The following is a 21527-nucleotide window of genomic DNA, read 5'->3' as shown; positions in this document are numbered from 1 at the left end:
CCTCCAGCTCGTAGCACACCGCCTCGCCTCCGCGCAGCGCCCTGGACCCGGGCCAAGCTGTCTGCTGTCAAACCAGCCTGAACAGATACTCTCAGACATCTCATTCCTGAGACACCGGGGCTCTGCCCACCCCTTGTGTAAAGCAATTTAAACCTGATAGCACATCATCTGCCTATCTTTACACAGCAAATCTTTGTTGGACCATTACACACTTTGCTCATAAGCCCTTTCCCCACTGTCCACCACAACAACCAGAACCGGCCATGGTGGCGACGCGCAGATGCCCCCTCCGCTGACGCTCCTGTGGTTATCTGCTTTTAATGCGGGGGCAACGTTACATTTTGATTTGTTTGGGAAATCAACAAGCTCTGACTTCTGTTTTATTTTTATTTTTCATCCATGGGAATGCTCCGTCCAGATGCCTGAAGGACCAAAGTTTGGTTAATATGAACTTATTGCCAAGTGGAATATGTTTTTATTTATCTGTAGCAATCTGCTGGCTGACGGCCGAGGTCGATGCGTCTTGGTGGTGAGTATGTTTTGCAGCGATATGGATGCAGCATGCAATGCAATATTAATTACAGAATTTACAATATAACCCGTGTGACGCGCAAAAGTCGCTCCACGTTCAATTATTTCGTCGGTAGCCTATATATAGCCTAATATAGCCCGTATAATTTATGGAAAATTAAGGGTCTTGTTCCGCAAAAGTTAAATAGCCTACAGTAGGCTATTCTTTAATCCATTTTGTTTAATAATTTTCCCAGAGATTGATGTTTCAGTTAGCAGCCTCTCACACCGCATGCCTTCTGCCCTTTTGATGATCATTTAAAGGTAGATATCTATTCCTGCAGGTTATTAGATAGGCTACTCACTGAGTAGGTTTAGACAGAGACGTTTCCAGAATAGCCTACTTTTGCCATTTTGTGCAGTTTAATATATCCTCCTTTCTTTATTTGTGCAATAGGCTATTCACTACTTTCTAAATTCCTGACGAGCCTTTCATACTCATTTTCATCGCCTAGGATGTCTCATTTGTTATTTGGACAGATCTGTTGATTGTTTGCATTTTCGTTCTTTAACCATTCAAGAATATTCCCAGAAGTTATACATTTCCAAATTTCCGGCAGCCTTTCACCCCCTACTCTATACTGCGGGTAGCCTACATGGGGATGTGTTTTATGTTTTTTTGTTTTTTGTTTTTACATATTTTTACCATTTTCTTTTTTTGCTCTTTAATTATTTTAAGATTTTAAGAAGAAAATTCCCCAAAGGTTCCTAAGTTTCCAAATTCTCTATTGGGCTTCCAACCCTCTTCTGCACTGCAGGTAGATGCACGTGTGTATCATATATGTGTTAATGTGTTATTTTGGACAGGTAATTCTGGAAATCGGAAAGCTCTCTTGTTTCTTTTATTTTTTGACAATTTAAGAAAGGGTTGTATTTTCCAAATTCCCTACCAGCATTTCATTGGAATTAGGCTACATGTAGGCTACATGGGAGTTTAGTTATCAGTTATTTGGACAGATACGTTTCTAGATTCCATTTATTTATTTCTCATTTAATAAAACTTCCAGAGGCGTATACAGGTGTCCATCCCCCCTCCCAGCCGTTCACACCTTTCCGTGCTCCCCTACTCTCCCCTGCAGGTACATGGGCACGCTGGGCTCCCAGGTGATGTGCGACAACATCCCCGGCCTGGTGAACAAGCAGAGACAGCTGTGCCGCCAACACCCCTCAGTGATGCAGGCCATCAGTGCCGGCATGAAGGACTGGATCTCTGAGTGCCAGCACCAGTTCACCAACCACCGCTGGAACTGCAACACCACAGCCAGAGACCACAACCTGTTTGGACGCCTGCTGCAACGCAGTGAGTAGCCTACGGAGGGGGGCTGTGTGGGCACTCACCCTCTGCATAAATGAGTCAGATTTTAAACTTTTTTTCTCTTTTGGATTTTCCTCAATTGCTGATCTGGGGAGAGTCATAGACTATCTATCACATGCCTCCTCTGATATATGTGCAGTCACCAGCCGCTTCTTTTCACCTGACAGCAAGGAGTTTCGTCGGCAGGACGTAGCGTGTGGGAGGATCACGCTATTCTCCCCAGTTCCCCTCTCCCCCCGAAACAGGCACCCTGACCGACCAGAGGGGGCGCTGGTGCAGCGACCGGGACTCATACCCCACCAGCTTCCCACCCGCAGACACGGCCAATTGTGTCTGTAGGAACGTCTGACCAAGCTGGAAGTACCGCTGCCGGGAATTGAACCTGGGTGTTCGCGGTGGTAGAGTGCGCTTTTACCTCTACACTATCCAGACGCCCCAGATTTTAAACTTGAGATTTTGTCCCAGGGTCCTCCATCTGATATGATTTTTGCTTTTAGGTGTTTTATTAGAGACAGTTTATGAAACCCATAACCAATAGTCATACATTCTGTCATCGTGTTACTTATGGATGGAATTATAGTGGAACCTTGGAAACCCCTCAACGACCTCTGGAGGTCCCCGGACCCCACTTTGAGAACCACAGGGTTAGAGAGACCGTCCAAATGCAGGACCTGGACTCAAACCTCCATGTCAGCATGCATCCACCCTGCTGAAGTGCCCTTGAGCAAAACATTGAACTCCTACCAGCTCCTTTGTAGCTGAGCAGGGCTGAGGGCCAATGCTCCTTCTCTAAGCTGTTATAATCCTCTTGACCAAATAATAATACATTTATCACACTGTCTGACCAAATCTTATCAGTCAGTCAGCAGGGATTTAGTCTTTGTGGTTTGGAAGTCCAGGTAGTGACTGATGTTATACGCTGGGTTCTTGGCCGTACCTGAGTTTAGTGAATTGACACCTCTGGTTAAAGTAGATCTGTGTATCAATGCCTGATACACTGCACAACCAAAAAGAGAAAGTTGGTGATTAGGTTACGGTGTGTAAGTGTGAAACGCCTGCTGTGCACTGGCTCGTGTTTCGAAGCCATTGTGTCCCGCTGGTCCCCTGGGGAAAGTAACCGATGCAAGCTTTTACGTGTGTTTGCGATGACGCAGGCGGTCATGTTTGACCTGAAGCCTTGTTTTATGCTGACAAATCCAAGCAGTCGCTCTGTGGGTTCACAGGCATGGATGTAGGTTTATGAGGCGATCCCTGAAACAAATAGTTCCCTTGCAGATGTGTTTCACAAATACACACCCCCCACCTCCCCGAGACCTTGCATCACATTCCACACCTTGTCTCGCTTTACAGTCGCACATTTATCAAGTCGGTGCAGCCGACTGGTTTCTCCGTCACTCTGGACCAGAGGTGGGTGGTAACGTCTTACTCAGACACGTGTCTGCTAGTTTTCCAAGTAAATGAGTGGTGGAGCCATTGAACAAATTCCTTTTTCAGTATCAGGATCAGTAGTAAGATTAGTTGCATATTGCAAAAAATAAAATACATTTCTTAATCATCCCTTCTAAACAGCAGGTGGAAGTCAAATGATCCAACAATTAAACAAGAACAGCAATATGCAACAGCGGAGTTTCTCGGCGGAAAAGACGTGTTTTGCCGTTCTTCCGATTGGATTTGGATTTGACTGGATCTGATGCTGAAGGACCGCTGAAATGACTGTGCACAGCTCATTGAAATGACTGTGCAGAGCTCATTGAAATGACTGTGCACAGCTCATTGAAATGACTGTGCACAGCTCACTGAAATGACTGTGCACAGCTCATTGAAATGACTGTGCACAGCTCATTGAAATGACTGTGCACAGCTCATTGAAATGACTGTGCACAGCTCATTGAAATGACTGTGCACAGCTCATTGAAATGACTGTGCACAGTTCATTGAAATGACTGTGCACAGCTCGGAGTCCAGACGGATCCACAGAACCAAGCAGAATGTGAGTTCACGGATCTGGATGGTTTTAACTAGTGTCCTCTAGAGAGAGAGTGGCGTCAGCGGAGGACCAAAATGAGAGACTCATTATTAGCCAATGAACAGCCAGGAATGGGTCTCGCGCTACTTTTGCATGCTAAAATAAAGCTGATAATGTACAATTTGATTCAAGGGGGGAAAACCCTTTCAGAGTACAACACAAACTGTCTATTTTGCTGCAACTCGACAGTGCTGCTTAATCCAGGACCTTACTTCCTGGAACTCTTGAGAGTAAAAAACTGGTCCATTGGAGTGAATGGAGATGTCGGAACTCTTCTATTATACGGCTCTGGTTTTAACCAGGCTACCATGCAGCGCTGCTGAACTCTGACGTGGAGCGTCCTGTCAAATCACACATGTGACTTTGCGTCTCATCAGCGGCTGAAACAAGCAACAAGCCAGTATCTCCTGTGTGGGCTTGTTGTAACCTCGTATCTCCTGTGTGGGCTTGTCGTAACCTCGTATCTCCTGTGTGGGCTTGTCGTAACCTCGTATCTCCTGTGTGGGCTTGTCGTAACCTCGTATCTCCTGTGTGGGCTTGTCGTAACCTCGTATCTCCTGTGAGGGCTTGTCGTAACCTCGTATCTCCTGTGTGGGCTTGTCGTAACCTCGTATCTCCTGTGAGGGCTTGTCGTAACCTCGTATCTCCTGTGTGGGCTTGTTGTAAGTAACCTCGTATCTCCTGTGTGGGCTTGTCGTAACCTCGTATCTCCTGTGTGGGCTTGTCGTAACCTCGTATCTCCTGTGTGGGCTTGTCGTAACCTCGTATCTCCTGTGTGGGCTTGTCGTAACCTCGTATCTCCTGTGAGGGCTTGTCGTAACCTCGTATCTCCTGTGTGGGCTTGTCGTAACCTCGTATCTCCTGTGTGGGCTTGTCGTAACCTCGTATCTCCTGTGTGGGCTTGTCGTAACCTCGTATCTCCTGTGTGGGCTTGTCGTAACCTCGTATCTCCTGTGTGGGCTTGTCGTAACCTCGTATCTCCTGTGTGGGCTTGTTGTAACCTCGTATCTCCTGTGAGGGCTTGTTGTAACCTCGTATCTCCTGTGAGGACTTGTCATAACCGGCCCTAATCTCTTTTTAATGCCTCTGGAGGAGCGTCAGCGCCTGTGGCCTGGCGCTCCTCTCCCAGGCCCTGAGGTTTAACCCTCCGGGCGGATCCTTCCACTGGGTCGTTTCATGTGGGGCTGGCTCTAATCAGCCGTGTGGTATTCAGACCTCCCAGCCCGACCCGGCCCTGTCACGATGTTACCGTCAGAAGCTCCTTACTATCAATGTCACACGGCTAATTTCAACCAATTACAGAGGCGTTTTCCCCCAGCCTCTGGTGTCATGTCCTCTCAGCATTATCCTCATTAACCTCGTTAGCCGCGCTCAACTTAACACCTGGACCTGGAGAAACTATGCACGCACGCACGCACGCACGCACGGTGATCTTTCCCAAACTGAAAGTGCTCTTAACTTTAAAATGCACTTTTCCCATCACACTCACACTGTCATTGTCACTGTGTGTGTGTGTGTGTGTGTGTGTGTGTGTGTGTGTGTGTGTGTGTGTGTGCGTGCGTGCGTGCGCGCGCGCGCATGCGTTTGTGGTGTGTGCGTGCGCATTATCCCTACTTATAAAGCAAGGAATCTTTGTCTGTCAGATGTGTGTCCTTCGCATATCTCGAGAACCGTTCGAGAACCGATCGACTTCACACTTGGCCAGTGTGTTGCTGGGGACATAAGGACGTTCAGTGTCGGATTTGGTGCAATTGGGATATGCGACATGTTCAATGAATAAACTTTGAATAAACAAACAAACAAACAGCGCTCTGAGCAGCTGCAGTGGGGCGATCAGGCCCCAAGGAAGCACAGTGTTGTTGAGTGTGAAGTTGTTTGGATGAGCGGTTCTCGAGAAAGCATACCGGAGGCCACGCATCCACCTGATGGACTGAGTTTAAACGTTTAAAACTGAGTTTAAAAGTGCATTTAAGTTTTAAAGAACACACACAGTGATCTCTCCAAAACTTAGACAGTGCTAATCCACTTTTTTCATCACTCACTACATGCATTGCAGACAGTGTCTGATTTTGTAGCAGAGGTTGAACACGCAGGTGCGCACACACACACACACACACACACACACACACACACACACACACACACACACACACACACACACACACACACACACGCACACACGCACACACGCACAACCTTCCCATGCACCAGTCTTTGATCCCCTCAGATCTCTCATCAGTTACAAGGTGAGGCAGATAAGGCAGGTTCTCGGGGCCTTGCTGGTAAACGTTGGCTGTTTCTCCATCTTGGAGGATGAAGCAAAGCAGCGGCATGAACTAAAGCCTCCAGGAGGCAACAACAAACAGGCAGGGGCCATGCAGGTAGCAGGGGTCATGCAGGAGGGGCCATGCAGGTAGCAGGGGTCATGCAGGAGGGGTCATGCAGGTAGCAGGGGTCATGCAGGAGGGGCCATGCAGGTAGCAGGGGCCATGCAGGAGGGGTCATGCAGGTAGCAGGGGCCATGCAGGAGGGGTCATGCAGGTAGCAGGGGCCATGCAGGATGGGCCATGCAGGATGGGCCATGCAGGTAGCAGGGGCCATGCAGGAGGGGTCATGCAGGTAGCAGGGGCCATGCAGGAGGGGTCATGCAGGTAGCAGGGGCCATGCAGGATGGGCCATGCAGGATGGGCCATGCAGGTAGCAGGGGCCATGCAGGTAGCAGGGGTCATGCAGGTAGCAGGGGCCATGCAGGTAGCAGGGGTCATGCAGGTAGCAGGGGCCATGCAGGTAGCAGGGGCCATGCAGGTAGCAGGGGTCATGCAGGTAGCAGGGGCCATGCAGGTAGCAGGGGTCATGCAGGTAGCAGGGGTCAGGTAGCAGGGGTCATGCAGGTAGCAGGGGCCATGCAGGTAGCAGGGGCCATGCAGGTAGCAGGGGTCATGCAGGTAGCAGGGGCCATGCAGGTAGCAGGGGTCATGCAGGTAGCAGGGGTCAGGTAGCAGGGGTCATGCAGGTAGCAGGAGTCATGCAGGTAGCAGGGGTCATGCAGGTAGCAGGGGTCAGGTAGCAGGGGCCATGCAGGTAGCAGGAGTCATGCAGGTAGCAGGGGCCATGCAGGTAGCAGGAGTCATGCAGGTAGCAGGGGCCATGCAGGTAGCAGGGGTCATGCAGGTAGCAGGGGTCAGGTAGCAGGGGTCAGGTAGCAGGGGTCATGCAGGTAGCAGGGGCCATGCAGGTAGCAGGAGTCATGCAGGTAGCAGGGGCCATGCAGGTAGCAGGAGTCATGCAGGTAGCAGGGGCCATGCAGGTAGCAGGGGTCATGCAGGTAGCAGGGGTCAGGTAGCAGGGGTCAGGTAGCAGGGGTCATGCAGGTAGCAGGGGCCATGCAGGTAGCAGGAGTCATGCAGGTAGCAGGGGCCATGCAGGTAGCAGGAGTCATGCAGGTAGCAGGGGCCATGCAGGTAGCAGGGGTCATGCAGGTAGCAGGGGTCAGGTAGCAGGGGTCAGGTAGCAGGGGTCATGCAGGTAGCAGGGGCCATGCAGGTAGCAGGGGTCAGGTAGCAGGGGTCATGCAGGTAGCAGGAGTCATGCAGGTAGCAGGGGTCATGCAGGTAGCAGGGGTCATGCAGGTAGCAGGAGTCATGCAGGTAGCAGGAGTCATGCAGGTAGCAGGAGTCATGCAGGTAGCAGGAGTCATGCAGGTAGCAGGAGTCATGCAGGTAGCAGGGGTCAGGTAGCAGGGGTCATGCAGGTAGCAGGGGTCATGCAGGTAGCAGGGGTCATGCAGGTAGCAGGGGTCATGCAGGTAGCAGGAGTCATGCAGGTAGCAGGGGTCATGCAGGTAGCAGGGGTCATGCAGGTAGCAGGGGTCATGCAGGTAGCAGGGGTCATGCAGGTAGCAGGGGTCAGGTAGCAGGGGTCATGCAGGTAGCAGGGGTCATGCAGGTAGCAGGGGTCATGCAGGTAGCAGGGGTCAGGTAGCAGGGGTCATGCAGGTAGCAGGGGTCATGCAGGTAGCAGGGGTCAGGTAGCAGGGGTCATGCAGGTAGCAGGGGTCATGCAGGTAGCAGGGGTCATGCAGGTAGCAGGGGTCATGCAGGTAGCAGGGGTCAGGTAGCAGGGGTCATGCAGGTAGCAGGGGTCATGCAGGTAGCAGGGGTCATGCAGGTAGCAGGGGTCAGGTAGCAGGGGTCATGCAGGTAGCAGGGGTCATGCAGGTAGCAGGGGTCAGGTAGCAGGGGTCATGCAGGTAGCAGGGGTCATGCAGGTAGCAGGGGTCATGCAGGTAGCAGGGGTCATGCAGGTAGCAGGGGTCATGCAGGTAGCAGGGGTCATGCAGGTAGCAGGAGTCATGCAGGTAGCAGGGGTCATGCAGGTAGCAGGGGTCATGCAGGTAGCAGGGGTCATGCAGGTAGCAGGGGTCATGCAGGTAGCAGGAGTCATGCAGGTAGCAGGAGTCATGCAGGTAGCAGGGGTCATGCAGGTAGCAGGGGTCATGCAGGTAGCAGGGGCCATGCAGGTAGCAGGGGCCATGCAGGTAGCAGGGGTCATGCAGGTAGCAGGGGTCAGGTAGCAGGGGCCATGCAGGTAGCAGGGGTCATGCAGGTAGCAGGGGCCATGCAGGTAGCAGGGGCCATGCAGGTAGCAGGGGTCATGCAGGTAGCAGGAGTCATGCAGGTAGCAGGGGTCATGCAGGTAGCAGGGGCCATGCAGGTAGCAGGGGCCATGCAGGTAGCAGGGGTCATGCAGGTAGCAGGGGCCATGCAGGTAGCAGGGGCCATGCAGGTAGCAGGAGTCATGCAGGTAGCAGGAGTCATGCAGGTAGCAGGGGCCATGCAGGTAGCAGGGGCCATGCAGGTAGCAGGGGTCATGCAGGTAGCAGGAGTCATGCAGGTAGCAGGGGCCATGCAGGTAGCAGGAGTCATGCAGGTAGCAGGGGTCATGCAGGTAGCAGGGGTCATGCAGGTAGCAGGGGCCATGCAGGTAGCAGGGGTCATGCAGGTAGCAGGGGTCATGCAGGTAGCAGGGGCCATGCAGGTAGCAGGAGTCATGCAGGTAGCAGGGGTCATGCAGGTAGCAGGAGTCATGCAGGTAGCAGGAGTCATGCAGGTAGCAGGGGTCATGCAGGTAGCAGGGGTCATGCAGGTAGCAGGGGTCATGCAGGTAGCAGGAGTCATGCAGGTAGCAGGGGTCATGCAGGTAGCAGGGGTCATGCAGGTAGCAGGGGTCATGCAGGTAGCAGGGGTCATGCAGGTAGCAGGGGTCATGCAGGTAGCAGGGGTCATGCAGGTAGCAGGGGTCATGCAGGTAGCAGGGGTCATGCAGGTAGCAGGAGTCATGCAGGTAGCAGGAGTCATGCAGGTAGCAGGGGCCATGCAGGTAGCAGGGGTCATGCAGGTAGCAGGGGTCATGCAGGTAGCAGGGGTCATGCAGGTAGCAGGGGTCATGCAGGTAGCAGGAGTCATGCAGGTAGCAGGGGTCATGCAGGTAGCAGGGGTCATGCAGGAGGGGTCATGCAGGTAGCAGGGGTCATGCAGGTAGCAGGGGTCATGCAGGTAGCAGGAGTCATGCAGGTAGCAGGGGTCATGCAGGTAGCAGGGGTCATGCAGGTAGCAGGAGTCATGCAGGTAGCAGGGGTCATGCAGGTAGCAGGAGTCATGCAGGTAGCAGGGGTCATGCAGGTAGCAGGAGTCATGCAGGTAGCAGGGGTCATGCAGGTAGCAGGGGTCATGCAGGTAGCAGGGGTCATGCAGGTAGCAGGAGTCATGCAGGTAGCAGGGGTCATGCAGGTAGCAGGAGTCATGCAGGTAGCAGGGGTCATGCAGGTAGCAGGAGTCATGCAGGAGGGGTCATGCAGGTAGCAGGAGTCATGCAGGAGGGGTCATGCAGGTAGCAGGGGTCATGCAGGTAGCAGGGGTCATGCAGGTAGCAGGAGTCATGCAGGTAGCAGGGGTCATGCAGGTAGCAGGAGTCATGCAGGAGGGGTCATGCAGGTAGCAGGAGTCATGCAGGAGGGGTCATGCAGGTAGCAGGAGTCATGCAGGAGGGGTCATGCAGGTAGCAGGGGTCATGCAGGTAGCAGGGGTCATGCAGGTAGCAGGGGTCATGCAGGTAGCAGGGGTCATGCAGGTAGCAGGGGTCATGCAGGTAGCAGGGGTCATGCAGGTAGCAGGGGTCATGCAGGTAGCAGGAGTCATGCAGGAGGAGTCATGCAGGTAGCAGGGGTCATGCAGGTAGCAGGAGTCATGCAGGTAGCAGGGGTCATGCAGGTAGCAGGGGTCATGCAGGTAGCAGGGGTCATGCAGGTAGCAGGAGTCATGCAGGAGGAGTCATGCAGGTAGCAGGGGTCATGCAGGTAGCAGGAGTCATGCAGGTAGCAGGAGTCATGCAGGAGGAGTCATGCAGGTAGCAGGGGTCATGCAGGTAGCAGGAGTCATGCAGGTAGCAGGAGTCATGCAGGAGGAGTCATGCAGGTAGCAGGGGCCATGCAGGTAGCAGGGGTCATGCAGGTAGCAGGAGTCATGCAGGAGGGGTCATGCAGGTAGCAGGGGTCATGCAGGTAGCAGGAGTCATGCAGGAGGGGTCATGCAGGTAGCAGGGGTCATGCAGGTAGCAGGGGCCATGCAGGTAGCAGGGGTCATGCAGGTAGCAGGAGTCATGCAGGAGGAGTCATGCAGGTAGCAGGGGCCATGCAGGTAGCAGGAGTCATGCAGGAGGAGTCATGCAGGTAGCAGGGGTCATGCAGGTAGCAGGAGTCATGCAGGAGGAGTCATGCAGGTAGCAGGGGCCATGCAGGTAGCAGGAGAGAAAAAAAAAGGAGAAAGTTTCGGTCCTCAGACCTGATGATGGTCTGAGGACCCAAATGTTCTCTTTTTTGTTGTATCACCTCACTTTTGTTTTGCACTTCATGGTGAATTAAAAGCCATGTTTTTTTTGCATCCGTATGCCTCATCCTTTGGAAAGTGTGCGACGCTTTTTCTCTCAATGTTTGGACTATCTATGATCTTGGACATGAAAAGATGTACGTGTGATTAGCTGAGGCGAACATTGTACCATCCCCTCTCCCCCCAGGCAGTCGCGAGGCAGCCTTTGTCTACGCCATCTCGTCGGCGGGTGTGGTCTACACGCTGGCGCGGGCGTGCAGCCAGGGCGAGCTGGACTCCTGCTCCTGCGACCCCACCAAGAAGGGCTCGTCTGTGGACGCCCGGGGCTCGTTCTCCTGGGGCGGCTGCAGCGACCACCTGGAGCACGCCATGCGCTTCAGTCAGAGCTTCATCGACGCCAAGGAGAGGAAGGAGAGAGACGCCCGGGCTCTCATGAACCTGCACAACAACCGAGCAGGCAGGAAGGTGACAGACACACACCTCTAGATACAGTCAGTGTCTCGTCATAGACGCATGTTCAATGGATCAGCATGGGGGAATAGACGGACATCTTCATATTCCTAGTGGGAAAGCCCATGTGTCTATACGGCACAAGACCTCTTTTTCCCTTATCCCTAGTTTCGGTTTCACTTGTTTCCTCAGATTTTCTGCGACCACGATGCGTGCGCAACTGCAGTGACATAACCCTGTCATTTTCACTCTAAATTGGTCTATAGGGACTGCTGTGTGGAGAGCCAAAGTCCCTCCCCCTTCCGGTCGTGGCCTACATGCACCAGCGTCTGAAAAAAATATGAATGTTGGTGAACGGCGAGAGACAAGCATTTTTTGGATCCCGTTTGAATTGTGCCATGAGGTACACATATAGTGTTTGTCAATTTAAAAGGTAACTTTGCAAGACAAGATAGTCACAGTTTGTGGTAAAACTGTTGCATTATAAGTTATAAATCAGAAAGACCACACACAACCAGTCACATAAGTGACGTCTCTCCCACCAGGCCGTGTTGGCCCAACGTATATTGTGCGAGACGAGAGATGTAGTTGATTGAGCAGTTTCATACAAAACTAAATGTTACGTTTCAGTTTCAGGACAAACTGCGACTTTCTTGACACGCAAAGTTAGCTTTTAAATTCACAAAATGTACATGTGGACTTCATGGCACAATTCAAACGCGATCAAAAAATGATTGTCTTTCGCCGCACACGACCACGCATATTTCTTCTTCTACACTGGTGCGTAGCTGAAGCAGGAAGTGACGCCGACTTTGTCTCTCTATAGAGTACCGCAGGAGTGAGTCCAGAAGTAGCCCTTCCTGCTCGTACGTGTAAAAGCCAATGGGAATTTAGCATGTGGGGATTTCAGGTTAAATACATGAAATCAGGTCTGTGGTTAACAAATGTTTATGAAACAGCCATGTTTGTGTTCAGCAAGATAATCTTCACAAACGAGGACCACTTTTATGACTTTTGAAACGTAAATGCGTTTTTTTTATGCGATTTTCTGAATTCTCCTTTGTGAAGATGATCTTGCTGAACACAAACTTCGCCGTTTCATAAACGTTTGTTAACCACAGACCTTATCATGCATTTGACCAACAATCTCATTGCCTTTTCCCCTTCAGGGACTTATGGGTAAGCCTACAAAAATACATCATTCCTCCGGTACTCTATAGACGGTTTTCACCAGAGCTCAACCCCACAGCACTTCCTTTTTCTCAGCATTCAGCAAACTGCAGAAATATTCACTCGACATCGTTACTTTTGTTTTCGCCGCTCAGCTGTATAGACGGTTTTCACGGAATGGTCAGTCCTGCACTTGAATTTTTTTTTCTTCTTTTATGTCCATAGCAAACACTGCAACAGGAAGTGAGCGGGGGTTCAATTTAGAATGTTTTTGTTAAACATTAAACAGTTAAAACCGTCTATAGACAGTTTGAAACCCAACTTATTTCCTGTCAGCTATTGTATTAGCAAACACTGCAACAGGAAGTAAACTAGGGGCAATTATGTGAAGTTAAAACCATCTATAGCTAACTGCCACATGCCTCCTACTGCCACATGCCTCCTACTGCCACATGCCTCCTAAATGTTGGTAGAGGGAGGGGAAAAAGCCCTGATTGGTTGTGGTTGATGATGTTGATGATAATTCCCCCTCCTGATTGGTTGTGGTTGATGATGTTGATGATAATTCCCCCTCCTGATTGGTTGTGGTTGATGATGTTGATGATAATTCCCCCTCCTCCTCCTCCCCTCACCTCCCCCCAGGCGGTGAAGCGCTTCCTGTCTCTGGAGTGTAAGTGTCACGGTGTGAGTGGCTCCTGCAGCGTGCGGACCTGCTGGCTGGCCATGGCCGACTTCCGCCGCACCGGGGACCACCTGCGCAAACGCTACAACGGCGCCGTGCAGGTCGCCGTCAACCAGTACGGCACCGGGTTCACGGCCGCACACGCCCACTTCAAACGGCCCAGCAAGAACGACCTGGTCTACTTCGAAGACTCGCCCGACTACTGCGTACGTGACCACGGGTCAGGTAAACACCCGTACACAGGCTCTGATGAGACCATCACTGCTGCTGTTTAGAGCCAGCACTGAACACCAAACCCAGCCTGCATGTTCCACTGTGGATGAAAACTTAGTTGCATGTTTGTGTTTGGTTAGTTTAGGTTACGTCCGATTACATGTAAACCAGGACTCGCACGTAGCTTGGTGTTGGATAGAGTTTTGCCAGCAGGGGGAGTCAAAACAAATGGAGTTCCAGTGGGAACACTTTATTTGGATCGTCCGCCTACAGAGAGTCTCTACAGAGTATTTCACATTTCAACAGCTTATTAGTTGACATTCAACAATTCAACTGTTTTGCTTTTTGTCTGTAGATGTTTAACAGATTCTTGTTTGCTTCCCGTTCCACACACCTGATTGTTATCACCTGGAGTTAGTAATCGGAGAATATGTCCACATGTTCATGAATTGTCACATAGACTCTAGAGATGATCTGGTCAACATCTACAGACAAAAGCGAAACAGTTGAATTGTTTAATGTCAACTAATACGCTGTTGAAATGTTACAAATACTCTAGACTCTCTGTAGTCATACTATCCAAATAAAGAGATATCCTTGTAGCCTGGTAAACCAGCCGGTCACGTGAACTTACATTTCATTTCATTCTACCAGAGCTCATTTCTCTTCTCTGGTCTTCAGTTAAGAACAGAGGTAGAAACTGCTGAATATCAGCATTGCTCTCTTTTGTTCTGCAGCTAGACTTTCCAAGCATGTTCTGCTGGCTATCAGGTGCCAGTGATCAGGTGTCAACATCTGTCTCCTTAATACACACAAAACGATACGGAACAGCGGTCAAACTAAATAGTAATATAGCCAAATGTTTTCACATGGCTTGTTCTCACCTAAACTCGAGGACTAAACGCTCCAGAGCTCCTTGGTGTGAGCACGCCCTCAGAGCAGAGGGGCGTAAACGTGTCACCGGGGTTATCAAGAGCTTGATCGCAGATGTTTGGTTGAATTACGCCCACGACACCTCCACGAGGCTCCACCCACAACACATCCACGAGGCTCTGCCCACGACACCTCCACGAGGCTCCGCCCACAACACCTCCACAAGGCTCTGCCCACAACATCTCCACGAGGCTCTGCCCACAACATCTCCACGAGGCTCTGCCCACAACACCTCCACGAGGCTCTGCCCACAACACCTCCACGAGGCTCTGCCCACGACACCTCCATGAGGCTCTGCCCACAACACCTCCACGAGGCTCTGCCCACAACACCTCCACGAGGCTCTGCCCACAACACCTCCATGAGGCTCTGCCCACAACACCTCCACGAGGCTCTGCCCACAACACCTCCACGAGGCTCTGCCCACAACACCTCCATGAGGCTCTGCCCACAACACCTCCACGAGGCTCTGCCCACAACACCTCCACGAGGCTCTGCCCACAACACCTCCACGAGGCTCTGCCCACGACACCTCCATGAGGCTCTGAGGCTCTGCCCACAACACCTCCACGAGGCTCTGCCCACAACACCTCCACGAGGCTCTGCCCACGACACCTCCATGAGGCTCTGCCCACAACACCTCCACGAGGCTCTGCCCACAACACCTCCATGAGGCTCTGCCCACGACACCTCCACAAGGCTCCACAGTAAATTCTTGGCATCCCAGAACCGCCTACCCGCTGCTCCTGCTTTCAACAACACCTGACAGATCTGGCTCCCATACTTTTCATCAACTTTGAGTGTTTTCTCGTGCCAAATGGATACGGACCAGGGCGGGCACTTGGGAGGCATCATTTAATTAGTTGCTTACTGCCAGACAAGGCCAATAAATCGCAGATTTAGAAGATGAAAAAGTTTCAAATGGCATTTTTGACCGAGGCGAGCAAACGGACCCGAGACCTCTGAGTAGACGTCTGCGTAGGCCTCTGAGTAGACCTGTGAGTAGACCTCTGAGTAGGCTGCTGTTTCCCCCATTAGACACGAGCACAAATAGTTCAGCTCATCAGACCAGCTTTTCTCAAACTTTTTCACATCAAGGACCAGGGGCCGGTTGCACAAAGCACCTTAAGTTAAGATTTTCCTTAGAGTACAAGTTAACGTGTCCATAAAATAGAATTGGCTGCACAAAACATCCTTAAATCTTGTGCTTATGTTTTCCTTAAAATGTTTAACCTTAAGGAGAAGATTTAAGGGTGTTTTGTGCAACCGATTTTATTTTATGGACACCTTAACTCGGACTCTAAGGAACATCTTAACTTAAGGTGCTTTGTACAACTGGCCCCAGAAACTGACACAAATTAAACCATGGATGGACCCCCATTTGATAGGATTTTGTCCCAGGGTCCCTCATCTGATATAGTTTTTGCTTTTAGATTTTTTATTACAGAAAGTGTATGAAACCCATGACCAAACTAGTTATACTGTACGTTCTGTCACTTACTTATGGATGGTAATACAGTGAAAATAAATGGACCCTCTTTTTGCTGGGGATCCCCTGGAACCCCTCCAATGACCCCTGGGGGTCACTGGACCCCACTTTGAGAACCGCTGTTGGGAGGCATGTGTCATTTGAAATATTTTCCACTGTCATTAGATTAGATTCAAATTTGTATACTCGCATTCAAATGCGTTTTGAGTGATGGGATTGCAATGGGATAGTGCTTGACCACATGACAGTACAGGTTTAAATGCACCCAAGACAGATTGTGATCCGATCGGCCAAACCACCTCGGGAGGTGGTCAGGGACACATTGTGACCACATTGAATTGCGTTGTCAATCCACATGTAACAACTACGTATGCAGAAATCACAGACACTAGAGACACACATTAATCTCAGGTGTGTTAATGTAATCAGGTTAAATCATATCTAGATACAATCTGGATACAAGACACGTTTGAATGCAAGGTGTAAAGGGAGTCAGTGTGTGTCCTGCCAAAGTGTCCTTTAGCAAGACACTTAGCGTTAGCCTGTCTGGATAAGTGCGTCAGCGAATAAACACCAAATAAGACACATAGGCAAAGAGAGTAGAAAGTGTGTGTGTGTGTGTGTGTGTGTGTATGTGTGTGTGTGTGTGTGTGTGTGTGTGTGTGTGTGTGTGTGAGAATGTGAGTTTTGGAACAGTAAAAAAGTGAGTGTGTGAGGGAATGAAAAGGTGTGTGTGTGTGAGACTGTAAATTGTGGGAAAAAGAGAATGAACAGATACTGTGTGTGTGTGTGTGTGTGTGTGTGTGTGTGTGTGTGTGTGTGTGTGTGTGTGTGTGTGTTCCAGAGGCGCTAGATGGCTGTCAGGCAGCAGATGATCCGTGGCGATCGGGTGTCGACCAGTTTAAGACCCATTACACACTTCTGTAGGCTGAAACCTGAGACACACACACACCACTATAAATCACCTGCACACACACACACACACACACACACACACACACACACACACACACACACACACACACACACACACACACACACACACACACACACACACACACACACCTGAGGGCACAATTGGACTCAAAAGGGAGGTATATTTAGGGGGCAGGTTGGATCTCCCTCACACAACATGACACACACACACACACACACAGTAGTTGACAGTGTAAAGTTGACTTTGATGCATGTGTGTATTTGGCTTGTTTAGGTTCAAACTGCCCAATTATACTGTAAGTGAAGCAGGGCTGCAAACTAAAGTCACATGACTCACAAGTAGCTCACTCACTTGTCATCCTGCAGGTTAGGGGGGCGGGGTCAGCATGATGGTGTCTGCACTGTAATCATCAGTTAAGAATGAACTATTCATTATTAATAGCAGGATATGAGCATCAGTCCTCCAGATTTCATTTTGTTCCGCTAGGCTCTCCAAACACGAGGAAGTACATCCTTGTACCCATAAACCCTTAGTTTGAGGGTTGTTTGCTTAACAGCAACTGGATTCACAAGATGGCAAAGCCAAAATAATCCATCTTGCCAGCCAGGGTTATGCATCTATGGCCGAACCACTGGTTCTGACAAATGTGATGGACAGATGGTTCATCCAATCACCTGCCAAGTATTTTGGAAAGTGCCTACCCTTTTCCAGTGTCCAAGGACGACTTTCCAGAGGGGTCTGTGTAACAAAGCATCTGGCACGTCAGGTTAGTTGTTTGCTGTAGTTGGTACAGTCTCACTCCTAATGATGCACCTAATGAACTGTTTCTGTAGTTGGTACAGTCTCACTCCTCACTCCTTCGTCTCACCAGACGCTCCCGGGGCAAAGGCATCCAGAGGCAGGGAGGATGCCTCAGGGAGGCCTGTGCGCTGCACGTCATTCGCCTGCGCCGAGCACCTCGCTCTAGCCTGAAGGACCCCAGGCCGCGGCGATATTTTCACAGATTTTCAGGAGGCTGATCCGTAGCGTTTGTGGATTTCTCCCTCACGAGAGAGCCAGGCTGGGGTGCTAAACCCATCCCGACCCGTACCGGATGCCGTCTCTCCGACCGTCAACTGTCTCTCCAGCTTGTCACCAATCTATACCTGGTTGTCACCTAGTCTGTTAAACCTATTTACTAACGTTGGCTGAAATGCTCTGTCGCTCAATCATCCGCTAATCTGATGGGCCGGAAATGCCATAATGCATTATGGGATCAGTAGTTTCTTCACTCTTACGATATAATATGTACACACTCTTGTACCCAGCACTTAGTTTTCTTTCGTCGTTCAATGTTTTTTCAACTCTGAATCAAATGTTTTACGGTCACGATTCTCTAGCTTGGCTTGGTTCCAGCCCAGGCTTAAAACTCTTTAGATAAGGATTTTTCAAAAAGTGATGGAGAAAAATTAATGGTGAAATTCTCTTTCAGAACTCAAGGTGACGTCACAATATCATGAGACTGTTGAACTCTATTGTGTACTTACAATACCTGTACCATAGATTAACATCCAGGTTAATCCACTGGATAAGTCCTTTTGTAAAGACAAAACCGTCTCATGCTCTGAATGACAACCATGTCTCTTGACAGGGTGTGCTGCCTGTGCTCTGACCAGCTTGACCGGCCTCAGGGTCATAAAAGTAACCCAGCTCCTAAAGGACCATGACCGTGCCTGATAGACTGCACTGCACCCAGAACACAGCGGGAGCACCGGGCAGGCATTTAGAGAGGCCGTCCTGTAACTGGAAGGTCACAGGTTCGATTCACTACAACTGCCAACCCTCCTGTCTACTGTACAGGGTTCCTATGGGTCCTTGAATTTTTGAAAGTTTGTGAATTTGAGGAAGGGGGGTGTCATTGAACGTGATTGAATTTATATATTATGTGCAAGAATAGAAATTGAAATTTTTTGCAACAAACTTTTTTTTTTTTTTTTTTTTAGATCAGGGGAAAAGGGGTACTGAAGCCAAAAAAAAGTTTGAGAACCACTGCCATAGGTTAATACAATGGTATAAGGCCATTATGAAGTACATGTTGGAGATGGGAGGTGTTGATCAGACCATTCATATCATCATTCATATGTCGCGGGCATCCGCGACCCACTCAAAACGGCCCCACGACCCACGTTTGGGTCCTGACCCACCAGTTGAGACACCTTGCTTTAGAGCAGACATGCAGGCTTTATGGGCTGTGTACATGTAAGCAGGGCGAGGTAACACACACACACACACACACAGAGCGTTCTCCCCGGGCCTCTCGTGAGAACCCAGCTTTCTCACACACACACACACACACACACACACACACACGCTCATAAACTCGCTCTCAATCAATCATGACACACACATAGACTTTCGATCATTCTCACTTTCTCACAGACACACGCACACAATCATGAATACACACTAAGAAAGCACAATCATTCTTGAAACACACACACTTTCACTTTAGCCCACTTATTCTCACACACACAAAATGATACACACCAAGAAAGGCACGCAAACTCACCCTCAATCATTCTTGAAACACAGACTTTGAAAAACACACGCACACACACACACACACACACACACACACACAGGCTTGGAGCACACAGAGATAGCGAGTTGGCCCCTCGGTGCCTCTTCTAAAGTGTGAAATCAATTTTCCCTCGGCCCCGGCGAGGCTCAGGTGCTAAACTCATCTCTCTGCGCCCCCTCATCTTAATTCAATAAGCAGACGCAGAGAGAGAGAGAGAGACCGAGAGAGACAGAGAGAGAGAAAGACCGAAAGAGAGACAGACAGAGACAGAGAGAAAGACAGAAAGAGAGACAGACAGAAAGAGAGAGAGAGAGACAGAGAGAAAGACCCATAGACTGTAAAAATGCCGAAAGAGAGACAGACAGAAAGAGAGAGGAAGACAGAGAGAGAGAGAGAGAGGCTCTGAGGAAGACTCTGGCCGTGATGTGATGTCACCCCGAGCAGTGAGTGCAGCATACCGCGGATGACAGGCGGGCACGCTGCCGAGAGGGGCGGGGCTTAGGTCATGCCCAGACATATTACCTGGCAAGAGAGAGGGGGCGAGCGAGCCGTAGAGAGAGAGAGAGAGAGAGAGACGGTATAGACACACTGAGAAACCAGAATGTAAACATGAGCACATTCCACAACAATGTTGGAGAGAGGACTTCAAGTCACTGCATCATTTTTTAAACCTTTTATTTATACAGGAAAAGTCCAGTGAACACACACACACACACACACACACACACACACACACACACACACACACACACACACACACACACACACACACACACACACAACACCCACCCTGCTTCACACTCACACCTTCCCAGTGCAACTACAAGGTGCCTTTCCATCCACCTGTTTAATGTGCATTAAAAAAACGTTATGTTAAATGATGTTATATGTTAAAAAAAAAACATATTGTAAATATAGTAATAATATAATATTGATTATTTACAAAAGATAAATATATAATATTGCAAAAATAAATAAATAAATAAATAAATAAATACACTTGAGGGAGGTGGAAAGGTTCAGTGGTGGAAATGGGGTTGGGGTGGTGGCGAAGTTAAGATTTGCGTTGGTTCAGGGGGTCCACTGAACCCCCCATTGCACGCAGCCAAAAATGCATGTAAGGATTTAAATATTTTCAATTATGACACAGAACTCATATTTTATTGTAATGCCTTGCTCTAGCTAGTTATTAGGCTACTTAATGTTACAGTAGTTTGCTCCTCTCTCGCGCCCTCTCCCCACGTATCCTCCAAGTCCATGTGCCCTCCAACTATCTTTTAGATAACTGCTCCATGGATTCTACAGTATACCGGTATGTCGAATTGAAGAGTGGTGCCTGGTAATCCATTTTCTGCCTACCTCTGTATATATTTTCAAGAAACTTTAATACTGTAGGATGTGTTTCAGAGCAGCAGAGGCAGACGCGTGATTTCTATTCGCACATAGGTTACGCAACAACCACGCCCTGTGCCCGCCTACGCAGCAGTCAAGCGCCGGGATTGGCCAGGCGCCCATGCTCACGTGAGACTGACAAGGTGAAGGCCACAACAGACTCGTCCGCCTCGTATAAAGCTTAATAACAACTGATTCACTTGGACTTGTCTATTCATAGTATTCCCATGATGTCACATGCATTTCCCACCAATATGGCACTTTACACTACACACAGCTCATTGGCTGTGTGTGTAATTAGATTGTTAATCACCTGTTAATTGATTACAATCAGACCAAGATGTCTGTGTGGTGATGTCACAGAATATAATCAATAAACCACTGGTCTACTTGTTGCTGTGAGTTTTGTATTGTTGTGCTAACATTATGGTATCATCATCAACCTTTATTTAAACAGGCAAGTTAATTAAGAACAAATTCTTATTTTCAATAACGGCCTGGTGATAAACATGGACCTGGAACCATTCTGCCTCTGTTTGAATCTGGTTTTCTATTTTGACACTTATGAGCACTCAGTGCAGACTCAGAGTAGTTAACTGTTTCTTTAATGATTAATACATGTCAGTTCGTGAATATATTAGTTAATCATTAGATAGTTGCTGATTAGTCAGTCAATTCCTGAATAGAGTGGTTAATGATTAGTAAATGTGAAAATAATAATATTAATAATTGAAAACAAAATATAAAAAAAAATATATATATACCCCCCCACCACCACCACCACCATATCAATTGGGTTAGGGTATGGTCGTGGTCGTCGTTAAGAAAACCCTAATCTTAACCACATCTATTTGACTTGCTGAATATTCTGTATGTTTGAGCTGGGTTGTAGTCCACTGGTGAAAG

The 21527-nt window shown here is 49.5% G+C and overlaps 1 protein-coding gene across 1 annotated transcript in view; it reads left to right on the top strand.

The window, feature by feature from the left end:
- Positions 1–413: 413 nt before the first annotated feature.
- The window catches only part of wnt2 (wingless-type MMTV integration site family member 2), a gene marked incomplete at its 3' end in the record, with an annotated part of 31748 nt that continues 10634 nt past the window's right edge, over positions 414–21527 (top strand). Inside the window, exons 1-4 of the mRNA XM_083654845.1 lie at positions 414–529; positions 1650–1870; positions 10983–11260; positions 13058–13322. Coding sequence (XP_083510971.1) covers positions 447–529; positions 1650–1870; positions 10983–11260; positions 13058–13322 — 847 coding nt within the window. The 5' untranslated portion in view covers positions 414–446. The remainder of the gene's footprint in view (positions 530–1649; positions 1871–10982; positions 11261–13057; positions 13323–21527) is intronic.

The sequence above is a fragment of the Poromitra crassiceps genome (assembly GCF_964638095.1).
Source record: "Poromitra crassiceps genome assembly, chromosome: 18".
Taxonomy (NCBI): domain Eukaryota; kingdom Metazoa; phylum Chordata; class Actinopteri; order Beryciformes; family Melamphaidae; genus Poromitra; species Poromitra crassiceps.
Note: the sequence above shows the minus strand (reverse complement) of the source record. Positions and strands in the feature narration are given on the sequence as shown.